The 23,357-nt window shown below is 49.7% G+C and overlaps 1 protein-coding gene across 1 annotated transcript in view; it reads left to right on the plus strand.

Annotated features, from left to right (window-relative positions):
- ZFHX2 (zinc finger homeobox 2) overlaps window positions 1-23,357 on the plus strand; it is a 40,816-nt gene that overhangs the window by 8,980 nt on the left and 8,479 nt on the right. The window contains exons 2-7 of the mRNA XM_070954319.1: window positions 11,080-13,538; window positions 14,411-14,880; window positions 16,379-16,610; window positions 18,507-18,572; window positions 21,181-21,230; window positions 23,336-23,357. The exon at window positions 23,336-23,357 is cut by the window's right edge and continues 179 nt beyond it. Of these exons, the coding sequence (XP_070810420.1) occupies window positions 11,135-13,538; window positions 14,411-14,880; window positions 16,379-16,610; window positions 18,507-18,572; window positions 21,181-21,230; window positions 23,336-23,357 (3,244 nt within the window). The 5' untranslated portion in view covers window positions 11,080-11,134. The remainder of the gene's footprint in view (window positions 1-11,079; window positions 13,539-14,410; window positions 14,881-16,378; window positions 16,611-18,506; window positions 18,573-21,180; window positions 21,231-23,335) is intronic.

The raw sequence follows: 23,357 nt of genomic DNA on the forward strand, positions 1-23,357 counted from the left end.
CCCCTTTATGACCTGTGGACTTCAACTCCCAGAATTCCTGAGACAGCCAAGCTGTCTCAGGAATTCTGGGAGTTGAAGTCCACAGGTCATAAAGGGGCCATATTTGCCCACCCCTGGAATAGAATAACAGACTCCCAGAATTCCTTCAACTCCCAGAATTCCTGAGACAGCCAAGTTGGCCTTCAACTCCCAGAATTCCTGAGACAGCCAAGCTGTCTCAGGAATTCTGGGAGTTGAAGTCCACAGTTCATAAAGGAGCCATTTTAATCCACCCTGCCGTACAGAAATGGGACATTTTTTGTGTGTCTCATTGCAACTTGTATTATAATTAGGGATTATTATTTTTTTTAATGGCTTAAAAACATTTTAGCCTCCCTCTTTGCGCCTTCAGATAAGCTAGTCCTCAACTTAACGACCGCCATCGACGTTTCCGTTGCTAATCAAGGCAGCCGTAAAACGAGTCGCATCCCGTTTTCCGACTTTTTTTTTTTGCCAGTAGTAAAGCGAATCCCTGCGGCCGTTAAGCAAACCATGCCGTCGTTAAGCGCATCCGGATTCCCCTCCCCCCCCCAATTGATTTTGCTTGTCGGTAGCCGGCGGGGAAGTTTGAAGTGATGCTGCAACAGCTTGTAAATTTGGATGCTGCGAGAATGGTTAAGTCTGAAAAAACGGACCCAAGTCAGTTTTTGGAATGCCGTCGTAACTTTGAATGGTCACTAAGCGAACGGTTGTAAGTCAAAGACTATTTGTTCTCAACATGAACGTTCCCGAATGAACAAATGATGAGACCGGATAATCCGTTGTCCGAAATGGTGTAGAGTTTCCCTTCCGACGCTGCGATTCTTGTTATTTGACTTGCGTTTTGTCTCCTTTGTCGAAATCTCCCCTACGACCCAGTTGCGGTTTGTTGAGGACTAGCAACGTGGACTGCCCAAATATTCTCACTTAACGCGCTTTTTTCTTTGAGGTATCCTTCTAGCCCACACCCACCCAAACAGAATAACAAGACTGGGTAAAAAAATATTAAGGCAAAGATCATCCTTGTTTATTTTCCATGTTTTATTCTATTTTTTTAAAATTCTGTTCTTCGCCAGTTTTCTCCAGCTGGTTTTTTATTTTGCAGGGAGCAAAAGAAAAAAAGAGCGAGAAATAAAACGTTTGAGCCCCCAAATCCTTTTTATTTTCTTTTAAAACAGGGAGCCATTTAAATATATATATATATATATATATATATATATATATATATATATATATATATATATATATATATATATATATATGTATGTATATGTATATATATATATTTGCATCTGGAGAATCTTGCTGGAAAAGCTTAAATTTTTGCTTCCTTTTCTCTCTCTCTCTCTCTTTACGCTCCCTACAATGAATGCAATATCCAAGCCTGCCATCTTTGATGGGTTTTTTTGCAATTGGCTTTAAATTGCAATGCCCTTGGAGAGGACATAACCTCATATCACAACGGGCCACGCATGCGCCAACCAGCCAGCCAGCCACGCACACGGGCGCCTACACAATCCTCACCCGTTTGGGGCTCTGCCCCCTCCCCCAAAGATTGAGCAAAACTCACCTTTTTCCACCTTACCAAAATAATAATAATAAATCTGATAAATAGAAAGTTCAGCTCCAGGTCATAAAGGGACAGACATAGATAGATAGATAGATAGATAGATAGATAGATAGATAGATAGATAGATAGATAGATAGATAGATAGATGATGGATGGAATAGATGGAGAGAGAGGATAGATAGATAGATAGATAGATAGATAGATAGATAGATAGATAGATAGATAGATAGATAGATAGATAGATGATAGATAGAATGGAGAGAGAGAATAGATAGATAGATGGAATGGATGGAGAGAGGATAGATAGATAGATGATGGATGGAATAGATAGATGGAGAGAGAGGATAGATAGATAGATAGATAGATAGATAGATAGATAGATAGATAGATAGATAGATAGATAGATAGATATAGATAGATAGATGATGGATGGAGAGAATAGATGGATGGAGAGAGAGAAAAGATAGATGGATAAATTAGATAGATGATGGATGGAATAGATGGAGAGAGAGAGGATAGATAGATAGATAGATAGATGGAATGGATGGAGAGAGGATAGATAGATGATGGATGGAATAGATGGAGAGAGAGAGGATAGATAGATAGATGGAATGGCTGGAGAGAGGATAGATAGATAGATAGATAGATAGATGATAGATAGATAGATAGATAGATAGATAGATAGATAGATAGATAGATATAGATAGATAGATGATGGATGGAGAGAATAGATGGATAGAGAGAGAAAAGAGATAGATAGATGGATAAATTAGATAGATGATAGACAGATTTTATCTAGAGGGGGAATAGATAGATAATAGATTAATAGATATAGAGAGATTAGATAGATGATAGAGAGAGATAGATTAGATGGATAGATGGTGGAGAGGGGGGATGGATAGATAGATAATGGATGGAGGGAATAGATGGAGAGAGAAGATTAGATAGATAGATAGATAGAAAGATAGATAGAGATAGATAGATAGATAGATAGATAGATAGATAGATAGATAGATGGTGAAGAGAGGGGATAGATATTTTATCTAGAGGGGGAATAGATAGATGACAGATTAATAGATATAGATAGATTAGATAGATTATTGATAAATTAGATGGGTAGATGGTGGAGAGAGGGGGATGGATAGATGATGGAAGGAGGGAATAGATGGAGGGAGAAGATAGATAAAATAGATGGTGAAGAGGGGATAGATAGACAGACAGATAGATGGTGAAGAGAGAGGATAGACATTCTATCTAGAGAGGAGGGAATAGATAGATGATAGATTAATAGATATATAGATAGACGATAGAGGTAGATTAGGTGGGGAGAGAGAGAGAGGAGAGAGAAGATAGATAGATAAATTTTTAAGTGCAAATGACACACTTCCATGAGGAAGTGTGTCTCTTTTTTGCACGCCTGCCCCCTCCCCCTCTCAAGGCAACAAGGGATCTAGAGTGTGGGGTGTTTTGTTTTGTTTTTTTTTGCAGGGAGGGTAGGGTGGGGTGGGGGGAAGGGAGAGCCAAGCCCACCTGCCCCAAAGCACCTTTGGGGGGAAAAAAAGACCCCCTCCTCCTCCTCCCGAAAGGGCCTTTACGATTGCAACGCTCATTCTGCTGTTATTGCGATCTCTTTTTTTTGGGGGGGGGGGGAGGCAGGAGGAGGAGGAAAAGGGGGGGCAGGAGGAGGAGGAAAGGGGGGAGGGCAGGAGGAGGAGGAAAGTGGGGAGGGGGTTTGAGGAAGAAGGAGCAAAGGTGGGTGGCTTCCCCAACCTTCCCACCCCCCTTCCCACCCCTCTCCAAAGCTACCAGGCCAGCCATCACCCTCCTCCTCTCTCCTCCTCCTCCCCCCTCCCCATTGTATGCAAATCGGATGCAAATTAATCGAGAAAAAAAAAAAAACAAACGCACGGCTGGGATTAAACAAAAGCGAAAGTGGCGGCGCGGGGGGGGGGGCGCGCGCGACGCCTCGCGTCTCTATCCTTTTTTTTGCAAATTTAGCCTGGTTTTGCAATGCATCCCACTCCCCTTTTCTCTCTCTCTCTCCTTTGGGGAGGGGGGAGGAAAGAAAAAAAAAAGGGGATGCAATATTGGGGGGGGGAGGGGTCAGGCGAGCCTCTTGCAGCCACACACACACACACATACCCCAATCTTGCAGGGCAGCCCCCACCCCACCCTTTAAAACAAAAGGGGAGGGGGCTGTTTTGTGCAAATCTTGGGGAGGGAGGGAGGGGGGGGCTATGTCACAGGGCCCTCCTCACCCCCCCCACCCACCAATCTTGCAGGGCCCTCTAGAACAAAAGGGGAGGGGGCGCAGCAGCTTGCCTCCTTTCCCCCCCCCTCTCCCCAAAGTCTCTCTCGATGCTGCAAATGCGTGCAAATCTTGGGGGGGAGAGACCTGCGGATCGGGGATTTGGAAGGAGTGTGGGGGGGGTGTGTGAGTCCCATTGCAGGGAGGGGAGGGGAGGAGAAGGGGAGGGGGAGCAGCCTGGCTTGGCCTGGCCCCTCCCTCCCCTCCCCTCCCCTCTAAACCCAGCCCCCACCCCCCTGCCCCCCGCCGCGCAGAGTAATTTAAAGCGGCGCCTGTCACCGCGCTCCGCGTTTTTATTGACTCGCGCTGCCTCCCTGTCACCCCGCGACATTAATCTCCCCGTTAATCGCCCTGCCGGAGACCCCCCCCTCTTTTCTCCTCTCTCTCTCTCTCTCTCTCGCTCCCTTCCCTGCTGCAGCCCCCCCGCCCCGTCCTGCCGGCACGCCACATGGGCTCGCTTTGCCCCTTCCTCCCTCTCTCTTGGCCCCCACCCCCCACCCCAAATAAAGTCCCTTCTTTCTTTCTTTCTCATTCCTTTCTCTCTCCCTTCTTTTTCTTTCTCCCTCTCTCTTCGTCCTTCTTTCTCTCTCTCCCTCTCTTCTCATTCCTGTCTTTTTTTCTCTCTCCTTCCTCTTTCTTTCTCTCCCTTTTTCTTTCTCTCTCTCCTCATTCCTGTCTTTCTTTCTCTTTCCTTTCTCTCCCTTCTTTTTCTCTCCCCCTCTCTTCTCCTTCCTCTTTCTTTCTCCCTCTCTTCTCCCTTCTTTCTCACTCCTGTCTTTCTTTCTCTTTCCTTTCTCTCCCTTCTTTCTTTCTCCCCCTCTCCCCTTCCTTCCTTTCTCCCTCTTCTTCCTTCTTTCTCATTCCTGTCTTTCTTTCTCTTTCCTTTCTCTCCCTTCTTTTTCTCTCCCCCTCTCTTCTCATTCCTCTTTCTTTCTCCCTTCTTTCTCACTCCTGTCTTTCTTTCTCTTTCCTTTCCCTCCCTTCTTTTCCTTTCTCCCCCTCTCTCCTTCCTCATTCCTGTCTCTCTTTCCTTTCTCTCCCTTCTTTTTCTCTCCCCCTCTCTTCTCATTCCTCTTTCTTTCTCCCTCTCTTCTCCCTTCTTTCTCACTCCTGTCTTTCGTTCTCTTTCCTTTCTCTCCCTTCTTTCTTTCTCCCCCTCTCCCCTTCCTTCCTTTCTCCCTCTTCTTCCTTCTTTCTCCCACCTGTCTTTCGTTCTCTTTCCTTTCTCTCCCTTCTTTTTCTTTCTCCCCCTCCTTCCTTCTTTCTCTCTCCTTTTTCTTTCTCCCTCTCTCTCCTTCCTTCTTTCTGCTTCCTGTCTTTCTTTCTCTTTCCTTTCCCTCCCTTCTTTTCCTTTCTCCCCCTCTCTCCTTCCTTTCTTTCTCCCTCTCTTCTCCCTTCTTCCTCATTCCTGTCTCTTTCTTTTTCCTTTCTCTCCCTTCTTTCTTTCTCCCCCTCTCCTTCCTTCTTTCTCCCCTTCCTTCCTTTCTCCCTCTTCTTCCTTCTTTCTCCTACCTGTCTTTCATTCTTTTCTTTCTCTCCCTTCTTTTTCTTTCTCCCCCTCCTTCCTTCTTTCTCTCCCTTTTTTCTTTCTCCCTCTCTCCTTCCTTCTTTCTGCTTCCTGTCTTTCTTTCTCTCCCTTCTTTTTCTTTCTCCCCGTCTCTCTCCTTCCTGTCTTTCATTCTCTTTCCTTTCGCTCCCTACTTTTTCTTTCTCCCCCTCTTTTTCCTTCTTTTTCTCTCCTTCCTTCCTCTCTCCCTTCTTTCTCTCTCTCTCTCCTTCCTTCCTTTTTCTTTCTTCTTTTCCTCTTTTGTTGCAACGGCCAGCTCTGGACCTCGCCCTTCCCCTTCTCTCGGTCATCTTCCCCGCGCTTTGTCCTTCCTCCCCCCCCTCTTCATCCTCCTTCATGCCTGCTGTGGTTGTGCAGGCACCTAGTGTACGCGTGCATATAATAGCACGCATGCATACATCCTTCATATGGTGCATGCATGCACGTATGGATGAATGCATAGCGGGCCTAACGTCCCAGGCACGGATAGCTGCCCTAACAATGCACGCATGTTTGCCGCATACGGCGCGTGCATGGGTGGCCAAGCGTGCGCAAGGTTGCACGTGCGCATGTACAGAATGCCTCGGTCGCCTACACGTGAAAGGTGATCCTTTACGTTTCATGCGCGTCCCTCTACATAAGGCACTTATGAAATAGCCACTTGTTTCGCGTGTCATTTCCCCCAACCCCCTTCCCTTTGCACGTGGCTCTTCCACGCGCGCGGGGGGGGGGGCGGGAAGTGAGATCCAGAAACACGCATACCCCCCCGCGCGCGCACACACACACACACGTGTCTCTCTTCTTATTCCTTTCCTTCCCCACTAACTCCTTCTCTCTCTCCATCCTTTTTTCTCTCCATCCTCCTCCCTTTCTCTCTCTCCATCCTCCTCCCTTTCTCTCTCCATCCTCCTTTTCTTTCTCTCTCCATCCTTTTTCTCTCTCCATCCTCCTCCTTTTCTCTCTCTCTCCATCCTCCTTTTCTCTCTCCATCCTCCTCCCTTTCTCTCCATCCTCCTCCTCTTCTCTCTCCCCATCCTCCTCCCTCTCTCTCCATCCTTTTCTCTCCATCCTTTTTCTCTCTCCATCCTCCTTCCTTTCTCTCTCCCCATCCTCCTTTTCTCTTTCTCCACCCTTTTCTTTCTCTCCTTTTTCTCCATCCTCCTTTTCTCTCCATCCTCCTCCTCCTTTTCTTTCTCTCTATCCTCCTCTTCTTTCTCTCCATCCTCTTTTTCTCTCTATCCTCCTCCTTTTCTCTCTCTCTCCATCCTCCTCTCCCCCTCCCCCATCACGCGCGTGCCCGTGAAGACCCCCCCCTCCACGCCTGCGGGCCCCCCCCAACCTTTGTATGCCTGCAATAAATATGCAGCAGCCCTCTAATTACGCCTCCCGCCTCCTTTTCTCCTTAATGAGACAATTTGCATCGACTAACCACCCTGCGGAAGGGGGGGGGAGGGGAAGAAGCCAGCATAGAGGTTAGTGGGGGGGGGGGAGAGAGAAAAAGGGGGAGGGGGGGTGAGGAAAGAGAGAGCCCAATTTGCTGCCCTCCCCCCCCTCCCCAAGTCCTCCTTCTTCCTTCCAAGTGGAGGAATGAACTGAAAAAGGGGCGGTGGGCTTCATTTTAAAAAATAAATAAATCTATTTTTAAGAGCTGTGATGCAAAAAAAAAAAAAAAAGAGGGTTGGGGGGCTTTAAGAGTTTTGCAGGAGAGATTGACTCCTTTGAGCAAAACGGGGAGGGGGCTCTCTACAGTAGATCTGAATTGGGACACCCCCCTTCTCAGATCTTCCTTCCTCCTCCCAGCGGGCTGAGGCTGCTGGGTGGTGTAGTCCGCAGGCAATGTTGATGGATCCCCTAACCTCTGCTAAAAATGAGTTGAGGTCCTCGCATATAGGGCGGGTTTCCTTAAATCTCCCCCTCCTTAATTCTCAACCTTGCGGATTTGTGGGGGGGGGGGGGTTGGGCACAGGGGCAGAAAATGGCCATGTCCGAAAACATCAATATTTTTTTTTTTTGAAAGCATCCAGAGCAAAATGGAGCCGATTTTAAACAAGCGTAGGAAAGAATCCAATGGATGGTTTTAGCTGAGCTGCTAAACCATCATTTATAATAAACCAGCTTTGCAATGTATTGGTTGATGCTGGGTAATCCCAGGGATTTAGCATCTCTTGGAAATTCAACTTTTTTTTTTCTTGGCAATCCAACGGGTGGACGTTATTTTACAGGTCGAATACCTTCATGCGGCACAGGTGGGCTTATTTAGTGACCGTTCAACGTTACGACGGCCCTGGAAAACGTGACTTAAACGACTTCTTTTTCACAGTGACAAACCTTGGTAGCATCACCAGTCGTTAAATTTGGCAACTGGTTCATACTTACGACCCTTGCTGTGGCCTGGCTGGGGGTGGGGGGTGGGGGTGTCACACGATCCCCTTTTGCGACATTTTGACAAGCAAAGTCACCAGGGAAGCCGGATTCACTTAACAACGGGGTTGCTAACTTAACAACGTGCAGCGACTCGCTTAACAACAGTGGCGAGAAAGGTCATAAAATGGGGCAACGCTCACTTAATCTTATTTAACCGCAAATTCAACTGTGGTCGTCAGTCGAGGATTACCTGTATATTTAATCAAACTCAATGCAGACTGTCCTCGGTTTACGACCGCGAGCAAGCCCAACATTTCTGTCACTAAATGAGACAGTTGTTAAGTGATGTTTGCCCCATTGGGGCGACCTTTCTCGGCCTTGTGAATCACTGCTGTTGTTAAGCGAATCATTTGGTCATTAAACAAATCAGGTGTCTCCCATTGACTTCGCTTGCTGGGAAATACGAGTTGGTTGCCAAGCAACGGTTGTCGCGAGTGTGTAAATCTGTCCTAACTCTCATTTTTTTTTCACTGCGGGTGTAACTTTGAACGGTCGCTAAATGAATCGTTGTAAGTCGAGGACTACAACAGTTCATTTAGGGACCATTCAAAGTTACAACGGCACTGAAACACGTGACTTAAGCCCTTTTTTCACACAACCCTTGATACTTCCCCATGATTGCGCGATCAAAATTCAGACGCCTCGTACTTACGACCGTTGCTGTGACCCAAAGTCCCGTGATCCCCTTTTTGCAACCTTCGGACCAGCAAAATCCATGGGGGGAAGCCTGATGCGTTTAACAACCGGATTACTAACTTATCACCTGCAGCCATCCGCTTCACAACCGTGGCAAGAAAGGTCGTAAAATGAGGGCAAAACTCCCTTAAAACAACAGACATGTTGGGCTCCATCGGGGTCGTAAATCGAGGATTATCTGTCTCTGAAAAAAAAAAAAACCGTGCAGAAATTCAGATGAGAATTTGATTTTCATCTGAATTCTTTTGCGGCCGAGGTTCCCGGTCCAGACATTGGAATAATTTACCTCAGGATGTTGTTGTGTGAAAAAAAACAACCCCAAATCTTACAAGAAAATAGAAAAATGCGACGTTGAATTGCTGGATTATATTGTTTTTAGGCGAGGGGACGCGCAGGTGTTTGCTGATGGACAGTTCGATTAAGAGCAATTTTAGCAATCACCAGCCAGCGAGCTGCTTAGTGACAGGAAAACAATCAGCCGTATCGACGGAAATCGCTTTTGAATACAACTTGCATTATCGGATGAACACGGGGAGACAGACGCAGGAAAAAGGACCCTTCCCACCCCAATTCTCAAAATGACGCGCCGTCCCTTTCACCGGCGTTTAAAAATTCGTCTCTGCAAGTGAACTACACCGGGGGGGAAAAACGCAGAGAAACCGGTTGTATGCTGGTTAGGTCAAAAAAGTCAAAATGGAGGCCGCAACGCTGAGGGGAAGAGCCGAGGCTGGTTTTTCGCTGCTGTGTGATGTTTTTGGGGGGGGGGTTTGACGGTAATTTTTTAGGCATTTCGTTAAAAACAGAAAGAATTTTAGCTCTTCAGGCAGTCCTTGACTTACGATCCGTTTAGTGGCTGTTTGAAGTTACGACGGCAGTGGAAAGAGGGAATGACGACCGTTTTTCACGCTTACAACCGTTGCAGCATTTGGACGTTTGGCAACTAGTTCAGATTTATGACAGTTGCCATATCCCGGGGTCGTGTGATCCCCTTTTGCGACCTTCTGACAAGCAAAGTCAATGCAGAAGTGAGATTCACTTAACGACAGGGTTACTAACCCAGGTCAGGAGAAACTGGGACTGTCATGGAGGGCCGAACCGAATTCTGCTCCATATTAATGCTTCTGTAACTTTGAACCGTCACTAAATGAACTGTCGTAGGTCGAGGACTGCCTGTACTGGAAAATCCATTGCTAAGCCAAGGCGGTCGTGTTGTGAGCCGTGTCTTATTTTACAACCTTGCCACCGTTGTTAAGCGAACCACTGCCGTTGTTAAGCAAGTCACATGGTCGTTCAGTGAATCCGGCTTTCCCCTTGATTTGGCTTGTCAGAAGGTCGTAAAAGGGGATCGCGTGACCCCAGAACGCTGCGACCGTCATAAGTATGAGTCGGTTGCCAAGCGTCTGAATTCGGATCATGTGACCCTGGGGAGGCTGTGATGGTCATAAGATGGAAAAACAGCCACAAATCACAGTTTTCACCGCCGTTGTAACTTCGAACAGTCACTAAACGAACTGTCGTAAATCGAGGACTACCTGTAAACTAAGGAACCGTGCGTGGGAGTGAAAATACACAGGTCTGAACACCTGGGAGGGGGGGACGATCAGAAAATATATTGTGTGGCACTCACACCTGTGCAACAGTGGGACTGTCCCCATCTTCTCAGTTGACAACGTGTTGTGAAATTTGCATTGCAAATTGCAAATTTCCATAAGGAACAGCTTTTCCCCATAGAGTCAGTCCTCGATGTACGACCACAATTGCTACCAGAAAAACCATTGTTGGGATGTGAGCCGTGTCTGATTTTACAAATTGCCACGGTTGTTAAGCTGGTTGTTAAGTGAATCTAGCTTCCCCTTTGACTTTTGCTTGTGAGGGGGATCACGTGAACCTGGGGTACAGCAACCGTCATAAATAGGAGTCAATTGCCAAGCGTCTGAATTTTGGATCGCGTGACCATGGGGTCGTAAGAGCGAAAAACGGTCGTAAGTGCTGTTGTAACTTTGAACAGTCCCTAAACGAACTCTTGTAAGTTGAGGACTACCTGCACTGGAAAATCCGTTATTAAGCAAGGCGGTCGTGATGACAGCCGTGTCCAATTTTACAACCTCATCACGGTTGTTAAGTGCATCAGGGCGGTTGTTAAGTTAGTCACACGGTTGTTCAGTGAATCCGGCTTGTCAGAAGGTCGCAAAAGGGGATCATGTGATCCCGGAACATGGTGACCGTCATAAGTATGAGTCGGTTGCCAAAGCGTCTGAATTTTGATCACGTGACCGTAGGGATGCTACGATGGTCGTAAGTGTGAAAAACGGCCCTCAGTTCCTTTTTTCAGTGCCGTTGTAAGTTTGGATGGTCATGAAACGAATGGTTGTAAGCCTTCTTAACAGTCCTGCGATCCGTGGACAGATTGCAAGCCACGTCAGCCAGAACGCTTCATGTGTATTAGTGGACCAGCTTGTCCACTCATGGTAAGGTGGGATTCACACGTGTTTTGTCTTCTCTTGTTTTTCCCTGCAGGGTCTCGGCTCCTGTGCTGAGATGATCCCTCCGTACTCCTCCCGCCTGCACCGCCATGGATGCTCCCTCTAACTCCTCCTCCTCCTCCTCTTCCTCCTCCTCCCACTCCTCCGCTGCTGTCCCCCCGGCAGACGGACAGGATGACCGGGCCACGGTTTGGCCTGCTCAGGGCTCTCCTGCCTTGCCACCCACCAAAGAACCCCCGCTCTGGGACCCTTCCTCTTCCCCCTCGCCCCATCCTGATGACGTCATGAGACCCTGCGCCAGCGCCCAAGCCGCCGCGCTCGGCTTGGCCAAGTTTCCCGCCGCCGTCTCCTCTACCCCACAGCTCCAAGTGGACCCCAGCCCGTCCTTGCCAAATCCGCCCTCTTTCCCTCTAGGCCCGCCGCTGGTCGAAGATGGGGTCCAGCTGGAAAAACAAAGAGACGAGGACGCTGGGCGCGAGGCCCAGCTCTACTTTGCCGCCGACGGTTCGGCGTACCTCCTCGCTAGCGGCCACGTTCTCTTACCAAAGGGCTCCCCCATCACCGCCACTCCTCAAGTGTCCATTCTCCACATCCAGGACAGTGGAGGTCCTAACCAAGGCTTTATGTCTGTTGACCAAATGTCCCAGAATACCTCAGCGCCAGGCGAGGTGACCCCTCAAGGCGCCTTCTACAGTTACCGACTGGCCGGGGCCCCAGCTCAAAGTACGCCTGCCAAAAACGCTGCCGCCAAATCCAAAGATGCCCCCACCGCCCCCGTGGAGAATGAGGATGCCACCCGTGGCCGAGACAAGGTGATGCCAGGGGGCCCCGTGTGGCTATGCCTGACGTGCCGCCTCTTACTCACCCAGGGCCGCACCTTGGCATCTCATGCCCGTACCGTGCACGGCGTCCAGCTCAGCAACGAGAAACGCCAGGCCTTGGATGGAGGGGCTTCGGCTGTGTTCCAGGGCACCGACCTGGGCTTCCTAGAACCAAATAACCCCACCACCGAGGCAGACCTCAATGCCAGAATGTGTAGCAGATGGGTGAATGTAAAAGAGGAGGAGGAGGAGGAGGAGGAAGAGGAGGAGGAAAACGAGAACGAGAAGCGAAGCCCAGAAAGACGATGCGAGCCATCAGATACCAAAGATTCAAGGGTCGGCGGCACGCACTGGGCAAATGGCTCCATGGAGGAGAAACCAGAAGAGGAGAAGGAGGAGGAAGAGGAGGAGGAAGAGGTGGCACAAGTGGATGAAAAGAAGAAAGAGAAGGAACTGCTTCCAGACCAAAGTTCACCAGATACATCAAGCACACCCTTGGCTGCTAACACCCCTCTCTCAGAGACACCACTGACCAAGGCCCCAAATTCTGACCACGCAGGGCCACCTCAGGAGGACGTAAACACGGAGAGGACCACCAACAAGATCCTGAAGGAAAGACTGATGCACGAGGTCCCTTGTGTGGAAATAGCAGCCGAAATCAGCAGGCCCGAGTCCGTTCTCAAAGCTGACAGCCTTCCCAATGATACCAACCGGATGGGCGTTGAGCCGGCGCATGACATCAGCGCCACTGACTTGGCAGACAACCTGAGCAGTGTAGGGATGGCCAACGAAGTGATGACGGCCGGGTTCGAGGTCAACAATGGACTCGGGAGCAACGGCCACAACGGCGGAGGAGGACCCTCGCTTAGCTTCGGGGAAGATTTTACGGCGATGGCGTATTCGGGATTGACTTTGTCAGGCCACATGTCGCTGTTGCACTCGCGCAACTCCTGCAAGACGCTCAAATGTCCCAAATGCAACTGGCATTATAAGTACCAGCAAACCCTGGATGTCCACATGAAGGAGAAACATCCGGAGAACAACAGCCACTGCGCCTACTGTAGCACCGGCGGCCCCCACCCGCGCCTGGCTCGCGGCGAGAGCTACAACTGCGGTTACAAACCCTATCGCTGTGAGGCCTGCAATTACTCCACCACTACTAAGGGCAACCTGAGCATCCACATGCAGTCCGATAAACACCTGGCCAACCTCCAGGGCTACCAAGCCACAGGAGGCAGCGGGCCGCCGGTGGCTCCTCCAGTGGCGCCTTCCCCGTCCTCCCCCGAGGAAAAGGAGTCGAAGGGCAAGTCGTCCTGGCAATGCAAGGTGTGCAGTTACGAGACCAACATCTCCCGTAACTTACGGATCCACATGACGTCCGAGAAGCACATGCAGAACATGCTGTTGCTCCATCAAGGGCTGCCATTGACTTTGCCGGGACTTCTGGGACAACCTCAGACCCCTCCAGGAGGCAAGGCTCAGACCGAGCTCTTCCCGTTCTATGGGGCACAGGCTCTAGGCCACGGCCATCACTCGCATTCCCACCAGGTCCATGCAGGGAGCAACCCACCTCTGCGGGCAGACAAGCCCATGGAACAACCCCAACTCTTGCTCAACGGAGGCTTCCAACATCTCAGTGCGGCGGGGCGGAAGATGGCCACCTTGGGGGCAGGTAAGAAGGACTTTCCATTCTTGGTGTCCATATGGACCTCTAGGTCCTGCCTACAAGGACCCCAAGCTTGACTTTGTTCCTTGTTCTGTTGTTCTTCATCCATCCATGGTCCACCATTTCTTCAAGATCTCCCCTGGCATCTTGATTTGTCTCTCTCTCTCTATCTCTTACATCCATGGTTATCATGTCTTGTGCACCGTTGTCTCTTAAAAATCCAAGTTTCGTTTCCATGTTGTGGAACCAACCTCAATTCTTTAGTTAGTTTAGCAATAGCCCTTCTATACCGCTTTCACAACCCTCAAGAGTTGAAGATTAGCTCCCAACAATCTGGCTCCTCATTTTTACCGACCTCGGAAGGACGGAAGGCTGAGTCGATCTCGAGCCGGTTGGGATCGAACGGCTGACAATAGGCAGAGTTAGTCTGCAGTACTGCATTCTCATTCTTTAATAGCTGTTGTGGCATGCCGGCAGAGCTGGCAGCAGAGTTGGACAGTGAGGAGATTGGAGAGGAACTTGGGCCACTCCTGGGAGCTGGGGAAAGCTCGGACGAGGGCTCTGAGTCGGAGGCAGAGAGGGAGCTAGACAGCAGCGAGGCAGAGGAACAACTGGAGCCTGTTCCCAGTATGTGCATGCGCAGAGCTGCCAGAAGACAAGAACAACTCAGAAAGCAGGGTCGACTCAGGAGTAAAGCCATACCTTGGAGGTGATAGGACCCTCCCATAGGAAACAAAACAAGAGTGAACGGGGAGGGTTAGGCTGGCTGGGGAATTCTGGGAGTTGAAGTCCACAATTCTGAAAGTTCGTGCGGTTGGGAAACACTGCCCGATAGATACGCGAAATTCACCCGTCCATTTTGTTTCTCGTCTCTGCAGCTCCCGCCTCTCTCTCTCCTGAACCACCTCCCCCTTCCTCGCCACCAGCCCCATCTGGACCCGACCTGCTGACCCCCCAGAGATTGTTCAGCTGTCTGGTGTGCCAAGTCTTCAGCACCGACAGTTTGGATAGCCTCCTCCGGCACGCCTCCACCCCGCGCTCCCTACCGGAGATGGAATGGAAAGAAATCTCCGGCGACCTGCACCGTTGTCGGCTCTGCGCTTACGGCACCCAGCTGAAAGCCAACTTCCAGCTTCACCTGAAAACCGACAAGCACGCCTTGAAGTACCAGCTGGCCGCTCACCTGCGGGAAGGGGGCAGCTTGGCCGCACACCTGGGGGTGGAGCTGCCCCTGGGACCGCCTCTACATCTTCATTGCAACCTGTGTGAATACGAGACCAACAGCAAGGAAAAAATCCAACTTCACGTTGCCGGCACTGGCCACCAGGAAGCATTGCAAGGTTATAAGGTACCAAATTTTGGGGTGAGGATGCAGAGAAAAGCAGAATTGAGAATAATAATCAGTATAGGCAGTCCTCGATTTACGGCCACGATGGAGCCCCAAATTTGTGTTGCTCAGTGAGGTGTATGCTGAGCTTCGCCTGGTGTTTCTTCCCACATTAACAACCGCAGTTGTTAAATTAGTAACACCGTTGTTAAGTGAATCCGGCTTCCCTATTGCTTGTCAGAAGGTCGAAAAAGGGGGTCACGGGACCTCAGGACATGGCAACTGTCATAAGTATGAGTCAGTTGAGAAGCCTCTGCGATTTGATCATGTGTCCGTAACATCGGTCAACAGTGGGGGGAAAAGTAACTTCGTTGTAACTTCAAACCGTCACTACATGGTCATAAGTCAAGGACTGCCTGTACAAGTGTTACTGAAAAGGGGTGCAGCAGAGGTCCCCGAAGGACCTGGATGAGGTTGAACTGGAACCCCACAAAAAGTGCAGAGAAGAGCAACAAAGGTGATTAGGGGCCCGGAGGCTAAAACATATGAAGAACGGTTGCAGGAACTGATTATGTCGATTTTGATGAAAAGAAGGATTAGGGGAGACATGATAGCAATGTTGCAATATTTGAGGGGCTGCCACAAAGAAGAGGGAGTCAACCTATTCTCCAAAGCACCTGAAGGCAAGACAAGGAAGTAATGGGTGGAAGATAACAGAGTTGGAAGGGTCCAACCCCCTGCTCACGCAGAAGACCTTAGCTTCAGTTTTGAAGGATCCACAACTTCTGGTGGCAAGATGTTCCACTGGTGAATTGTCCTCACTGTTAGGAAGTTTCTCCTTAATTCCAGGTTGCTTCTCCCCTTGAGGAGTTTCCACCCGTTGCTTCATGTCCTGCCTTTTGGTCCTTTGGAACATAGATCCTTAAAAGAGAGATACCATCCAGGAGAAATTTCCTGACAGTGAGAACAATTAACCAGTGGAACCGCTTGCCTCAAGAAGTTGTGGGGCCTCCATCCCCTGGAGGTGCTTTTAAAGAAGAGATTGGACAGCCATTTGTCCAGAATTGTGGGTACAGGGTCTCCTGCTTGAGTGGAGGGGTTGGACTAGAAGACCTCCAAGGTGGCTTTCAACCCTATTATTCTAGAAAAGGGTACAGATCAGTGGTGGATTGCCCCCGGTTCAGACCGGTTCGCAAGAACCGGTAGTAAAACCGGCAGGAGTAAAACCGCTCACCGACCCGGACGTCATCAGGAAGCTTCTGTGCAGAAGCACATGTGATCCCATTGCGAATCGGTAGTAAAGGTAAGTAGAACCCACCCCTGGTAGAGATGAAGGCCTCAACAAGTAGGTTTAAGTACCAAGGGGGTACGGAGAAAGGCAAGGGGGAAGAGAGGCCAGTAGCCTCCAAGGGGACCAATGACCACTAATCGGTTGTCCCAGTAGGATTGGTGACCTGGAAGACAACAGGGGTGTCCTCTTCTTCGAAACTACAATCCCCCTTTATTGTTTCACCCCTAGTTGCTTCTTGAAATGGAGACCACCTCGGCACCCCCGCCCGTCTCCGAACCCGCGCAGTTCCGCTGCCTCCTGTGTCACGTCGATTCGCCCAACCGTCTGGCCATGATCCAGCACCTCCGCTCGCCCCACCACCGCGAGGCTCACGGCCAGTGGCGCCTCCAGCTACTCCAAAACGGCGAAGGCACGTTGGGCCTCGAAAGATACGTCTGCTTTGCGCCCGCCAATGCCGCAGGTAACCGCCGCGCCGCTCGGCTCGTGGGTGGGGTGGTGTCGCTGACCTTCGAGGCGAGAGTTGGGTCCCAACGGGGATGAAATGTTGATTTTTGGGGGGGGGGAGATTGAAGGGGTGGGGGCAGCGGGAAAGGACCCACAACCACACCATGAAGAGATCTGCAGAAGGGGACGCGTGCTCGATCCTGGGAGGGGGGAGGGGGTGGGAATTGAGACATCCCGCCCCCCAGGGGATAGCAAACACTGTGTAATTTCTTAAGCCTGCTGAATGTTTTACTCCACGTCTCGCTCCGTGGATGTTGGAGTGCAGCGCCGCTGAGCGCGGTACGTTCCCGTTCTTCCTCCTCTCTGCCAGCCCCCGCCAGCCGCCTCCTCCTTCTCTCGTTGCACACACACACACACACACACACACACACACACACACACAGAGCTTCATAATGGATTATGACAGATACTGGGGGAGGTTGCCTAGCAACCTGCAGGAAGAATGAAGGAGAAGAGAAATGAGACCGAGATACGTAGAGGACCACAGCCGGGGAGAAGTTAGAAGGGGAGAAGGGGGTGGTGGTGTGGTGTGGAAGGAAAGATATATATTTCTCCCTCCCCCAGCTGAGGCTGCCTACCCACCCACTCGCCCCCCTCCCTTCCCCACTCCTCCCACACCGGGGAACCTTATCCGAGCGGTGGCGGCAATTGGCCGTCTTCCCAGATTGATGGTTTGCAATCCGTCTGACCTTACGTCCTTACCTGGCACGGGAAGGCAATAGGGATCACCAGGATGGGATTTAAAAAAAATAAATAAAAATAAAATAGAGGGGAAGGGGTGCCAGTGGGCAACGCATGATTGAAAGCGGGGTGACGGCACACGACCGAGGGTCGATCCACCGGCCAGGCCTTTTCACCTTTTTTGGAGAAGAGCTCGAGGGACGGACGGATGGCGAGAACGGCGGCGCAATCCGGGCGACAGACAGATGGAAACGGGAGAGGGGGGACCCCGGGAGGGTTTAGGGACGTGGGAATTCTCGCCCCGATGCGCCGTACATGCGGACGAGGGGGACTCGCCGATTCTTGCCCCTCGTCAGTGAGAAATGGGGGTCTTCACGTCGCGGCGGGCGTATCGAGCCGCGCTAATTGACTTGCCGATGGTAGTGAGGCCGTGTCTATCGGCCAGGGAGGCCAGCCCCGTTCAATATTAACGATCCCGCTCGGGTTGAGAGTTTAATTAGTCGCTGACGAGGATAAAGGCCTGGATCGTGCGTCATTCAGGTTTTTCACAGCCTGTAGGGTGGAATTCCCATTTTCTCTCTCTCTCTCTCTCTTTTTTTCTTTTTTCTTCTTCCTCCTCTTTTTTGGCATCCTTTTGAATATCTGGTCTTAGATGAGGGGGAACGGTACTTTCAGAACACTGGAAAACTGCCCGCCGCAGGCGGTCCTCAACGTACGACCGCAACGGAGCCCAGCATTTATGTCGCTAAGCGAGACATCGGTATGCCCCGTTGTACGGTTTTCCTTGCCAATTTGTCAAGTGGATCCCGGCCATTGTTAAATTAGTAATCCGGTTGTTCAGGGAATCCCTGTACTCGTTACCTGAGGAACCCGGTTGTTAAGCGAATCGTTGTGGTGGTTGTTAGTCGCCCGATTGTTAAGTGAATCCGGCTTCTCCCCCCCCCACACCTTGACTTTGCTCATCGGAAGGTCGCAAAAAGGGGACTGTTAGAAATGGGAGTCATTTGTCAAGCATCCGAATGTCAATCACGTGAAACTTGGGGGACGCTGCAACGGTCGTAGGTGTGAAAATTGATCACAAGTCCCTTCGTAAGTTTGAACTGTTGTAAGGCGAGGACTCCTCCTTTTTTCAATTTATTCTTTCTTTCCGTCTTGTTCTCGCCATTTCTAGGGAAGGAACCTCTTCCGGATAGTTTAACACCTGAAAAAGAAAAGCAGAATAAAACACGGATCACTGGTGAGTAACAAGCCACGCGCGCAATGCAAATAGTCCTCGGTTTACGACCACAAAGGAGCCCAAAATTTCTGTCACTAAGTGAGTCGCTTGTGCATTTTTTTTTTGCCCCGATGTACGACCTTTCTCGCCACAGTCGTTCAGAGAATCACCACCGTTGATGAAAGGAGTCGCGCAAGTGGCTCGTTTAGCGACCGTCCAAAGGCACAACGGTGACCGACGTCCGGTTTTCACATGCTTAACGACCGTCGCAGCATCCCCCGTGGTCTCGTGATCAAAAATTCGGATGCTTGGCGACAGACTCGTACTAAGGGCAGGGGAGTCCCATGATCCCCGTTTGCGACCTTCCCACGTGGCAAAGTCAAGGGGAAAGCCGGTTTCACTTAACGACGGTGTGACGAACTTCGCAACGCCGAGAAAAAGGCTGCAGAATGGGGCAAAATTCACCTGACGAGGGTCTCACTTAGCGAGACAAATTTTGGGCTCAATCGTGGTCGTAAGTCGAGGACTAGCTCTGTGTGTGTGTGTGTGTTTGTGTGAAAGAGAAAGGGGGGGGAAATGAATGAATGAATTACATGCCCCAATCGCTCCTCAGCACCCATCCTTCCAGCTTCAGGCAAATTGCACTCAGTGGCTTTTGTTCTTTCTTCCTTTCTTCCATTCATTCTTTCCCTTTTTTCCCCTCCTTCCCTCTTCCCTTTCTTCCTTTTCCCTCCCTCCTTTCTTCCTTTTCCTTCCTTCCCTCCCTCCTTTTCTCTCTTCCCTTTGTTCTTTTTTCCTTCTTTTGTTCCCCCTCCCTATTTCCTTCTATTTCTTCCCTTTTCTTCCTCCCTTCCTTCTACCTCCTCCCTATTCCCTTCCATCCTTGCTTCCTCTTCTATCTTTCCTTCCTTATTTCCTTCCTTCCTCTTCTATCTTTCCTTCCTTCCTTCTTTCCTCTATCTTTCCTTCCCGCTGCCCTCCATTTTTCTCCTTCCTTCTTTCCTCTTCTATCTTTCCTTCCGTCTGTCCTCCTTCTATTTTTCTTCCTTCCTTCCATCCATCCATCTGTCTTCCTTCTTCCTTTCCTTCCTTCCTCTTCTATCTTTCCTTCCTTCCTTTTCTCTTTCCTTCCCTCTGCCATCCCTCCATTTTTTCATTCCTTCCTTCCTTTCATCCATCCATCTCTCGTTCCTTCCTTCCTTCCTTCCTTCCTTCCTTCCTTCCTTCCTTCCTTCCTTCCTTCCTCTTCTATCTTTCCTTCCCTTGGCCTTCCCTCTATTTTTCTCCTTCCTTCCTTCCTTCTTTCCTTTTCTCCCTCTATTTTTCTCCTTCCTTCCTTCCATCCATCCATCTGTCCTTCCTTCTTCCTTTCCTTCCTTCCTCTTCTATCTTTCCTTCCCTCTGCCCTCCCTCTATTTTTCTCCTTCCTTCCTTCCTTCCATCCATCTATCCATCTCGTTCCTTCCTTGCTTCCTCTTCTATCTTTCCTTCCCTCTGCCCTCCCTCTATTTTTCTTCCTTCCTTCCTTCCTCTTTTATCTTTCCTTCCCTCTGCCCTCCCTCTATTTTGCTTCCTTCCTTCCACCCATCCATCTCTCCTTCTTTCCTTCCTTTTTCCTTCCCTCTGCCCTCCATTTTTCTCCTTCCTTCCTTTCATCCATCCATCCTGTCCTTCTGTCCTTTCCTTCCTTCCTCTTCTGTCTTTCCTTCCCTCTGCCCTCCATTTTTCTCCTTCCTTCCTTCCATCCAACTATCCATCTCTCGTTCGTTCCTTCCTTCCTCTTCTATCTTTCCTTCCCTTGGCCCTCCCTCTATTTTTCTTTCTCTTTCCTTCCTTCCTTCCTCTTCTATCTTTCCTTCCCTCTGCCCTCCCCCTATTTTTCTTCCTTCCTTCCATCCATCTCTCCTTCCTTCCTTCCTCTTCTTTCCTTCCCTCTGCCCTCCCTCTATTTTTCTTTCTCTTTCCTTCCTTCCTTCCTCTTCTTTCCTTCCCTCTGCCCTCCCTCTATTTTTCTCCTTCCTTCCTTCCACCCATCCATCTCTCCTTCCTTCTTCCTTTCCTTCCTTCCTCTTCTGTCTTTCCTTCCCTCGGCTCTCCCTCTATTTTTCTCCTTCCTTCCTTCCATCCAACTATCGATCTCTCGTTCCTTCCTTCCTTCCTCTTCTATCTTTCCTTCCCTTGGCCCTCCCTCTATTTTTCTCTCTCCTTTCCTTCCTTCCTCTTCTATCTTTCCTTCCCTCTGCCCTCCCCCTATTTTTCTTCCTTCCATCCATTCATCCATCCATCCATCTCTCCTTCCTTCCTTCCTCTTTCCTTCCCTCTGCCCTCCCTCTATTTTTCTCCTTCCTTCCTTCCATCCATCCATCCATCTCTCCTTCCTTCTTCCTTTCCTTCCTTCCTCTTCTATCTTTCCTTCCCTCGGCCCTCCCTCTATTTTTCTCCTTCCATCCATCCATCCATCCATCCATCCATCCATCCATCCATCCATCCATCCATTCTCCTTCCTTCCTCTTCTATCTTTCCTTCCCTCTGCCCTCCCTCTATTTTTCTCCTTCCTTCCTTCCTTCCTTCCTTCCTTCCTTCCTTCCTTCCTTCCTTCACCAAATTTGATTTTTTCCCCCCCCAACAGCTTCCGATGAGACCGAAACAGCGGCTTCTGGCAGCGCGGGGGACACGACGGTGAGTCGGGCTCGTTTCTTTTCGATTTTTGGGGGGTGGCGGGTGGCATCTGAACAGCATCAGAGCTTATCCCCACTTCCTGCCTTTGCCCCCTCCCCACCCTCACCCCCACCCCTGCCTCCCACCCAAATTTCAGGCCGCCTCGTCTTAACCCCCCACCCCCACCCCACTGCCCCCCCCATCCCAAGTCTTGGCAGGGGTTCAAACGTTTCTGAATTAAAACTCAAAAATTAATTAGCGTCGTCGGCAGAGGCGGCCGGATGGACGAAGAGAGATGATTCACCCACACGACGACAATTGTGTGCAGTCAAGCGTGAACGGAGGAGGTTAATAACGGGACCGCCAGACACTACACTTTGGCTGCCAACCTATCCAGTTTCTCTCTCTCTCTTTTCTCTCATTTTTTTTTCCTCCTTTTTTCCCCCCCTCTTTAAAATGATAATGACGGATTGGAGTTTTATACCGACTTAATAGCAGGAGCTCCGTCGAAAATTGTTCTAATTCTCAATTTCTGGAGCCCTTCTGGGGTGGGGTGGGTGGGCTGGGGCTTAGGGGGGAGGGTGTAGGATGCAGGGGCCGGGGATGATGGGCCTGGTGGTTTTTTGGGGAGGGGGGATTTCCACCCTTGTTAAACAAAGCACGCCGAGGTGAGGGAGCTGGACGCCCTCCCCCCCTCCTCCTCCTCCTTTGCTCTCTGCTTTTGTTCAGATTCAAAGCGTTCGGTCGGTCGTTTTAAGACATTTTTTAAAAAAGAAAGACAGAAAGAAAGAAAGAAAGAAAGACAGAAAGAAAGAAAGCAGACTGTTGTGTTAGAAGGGTTTGGGATAAGTCTAATTGGATTTCCGAATTTGGCAAAAAGGCCAATTTAACCCTGCTTCTTGGGTGGTGGATTAAGAATAATCCAGAATTCCTTCCTTCCCTCCCTCTCTCTTTCCTTTCTCTTCTCTCTTCTTTTCTCTCCTCCCTCCCTCCCTCTTTTCTCTCCTTCATTCCTTCCGCTTCTATCCTCTTTTCCTTCCTCCCTCCCTCTTTTCTCTTCCTTCCTCTTTTCCTTCCTTCCTTCCTCTTCTATGTTCTTTTCTCTCCTTCCTTCCTTTTATCCTTTTCTTTCCTCCCTTCCTCTTCTATCTTTTCCTCCTTTCCTCTTCTGTCTTTATCTCCTTCCTTTCTTTTATTTTCTTTCCTTCCTTCCTTTTTCCTTTTCTTCCTTCCTTCCACCCTCCCTCTTTTCTCCTTCCTTCCTGTCCTTCTCCTTCTTTCTCTTCTATCTTTTCTCTTCTTCCTTCCTTTCTTCCTCCCTCCCCCTCTTCTCCTTCCTTCCTTCTTCTATCTTTTCTCTCATTCCTCCCTCCCTCCCTCCTTCCTCTTCTGTTTTCCTTCCTTCCTCTTCAATATTTCTCTCCTTCCTTCCTTTTATTTTTTCCTTCCTCCCTCTTCTATCTTTTCCTTCCTTCCTCTTCTATATTTCTCTGCTTCATTCCTTTTATTCTTTTTCCTTCCTTCCTTCCTCTATCTTTTCTATCCTTCCTCCCTCCTTCCTCTTCTTTTCCTTCCTTCCTTTTCTTTCCTTTCCTTCCTTCCTTTTTTCTTTTCCTTCCTTCCTTCCACCCTCTTCTTTTTCTTCCTCCCTCCCTCCATCCTTCTCCTCCTTTTCCTTCCTTCCTCTTCTATCTTTTCTCTTCTTCCTCCCTCCCTCCCTCCCCTTCTTTTCCTTCCTTCCACTTCTATCTTTTCTCTCCTTCCTTCCTCTTTTATTCTCTTTTTTCTTCCTTCCTTCCTTCCTTCCTTTCTTCCTCTTCTATCGTTTCCTTCCTCCCTCCCTCACTCCCCTTCCTGGCTGGGGAATTCTGGGAATTGAGGTGAACGCGGCAGCCCATTAGAGTGGCACGCCTGGCGTGTGCGTAAAACAGACTGGGTTGCCGCCATCTTGACTTTTTTGCCCCTGTCGCAGATGCATCTTGGGGAAAGAGGTGTGCCAATCAAAGTCCATTCTTCCCTTTTTTGAGGGTGTCCTGATACGTTTTGAACCCTTTCTGGAGTTTGGGCTGTCTCACGTTCCGATTTCCCTTTTTTAATTCTTCCGCTATCTCCTCCTGCCGCCTCAGGTCTCCTGCTGTCCGTACTGCA

This window comes from Pituophis catenifer, unplaced genomic scaffold (genome assembly GCF_029215685.1).
Source record: "Pituophis catenifer annectens isolate HBS135680 unplaced genomic scaffold, rPitCat1.0.hap2 SCAF_15, whole genome shotgun sequence".
NCBI lineage: Eukaryota > Metazoa > Chordata > Lepidosauria > Squamata > Colubridae > Pituophis > Pituophis catenifer.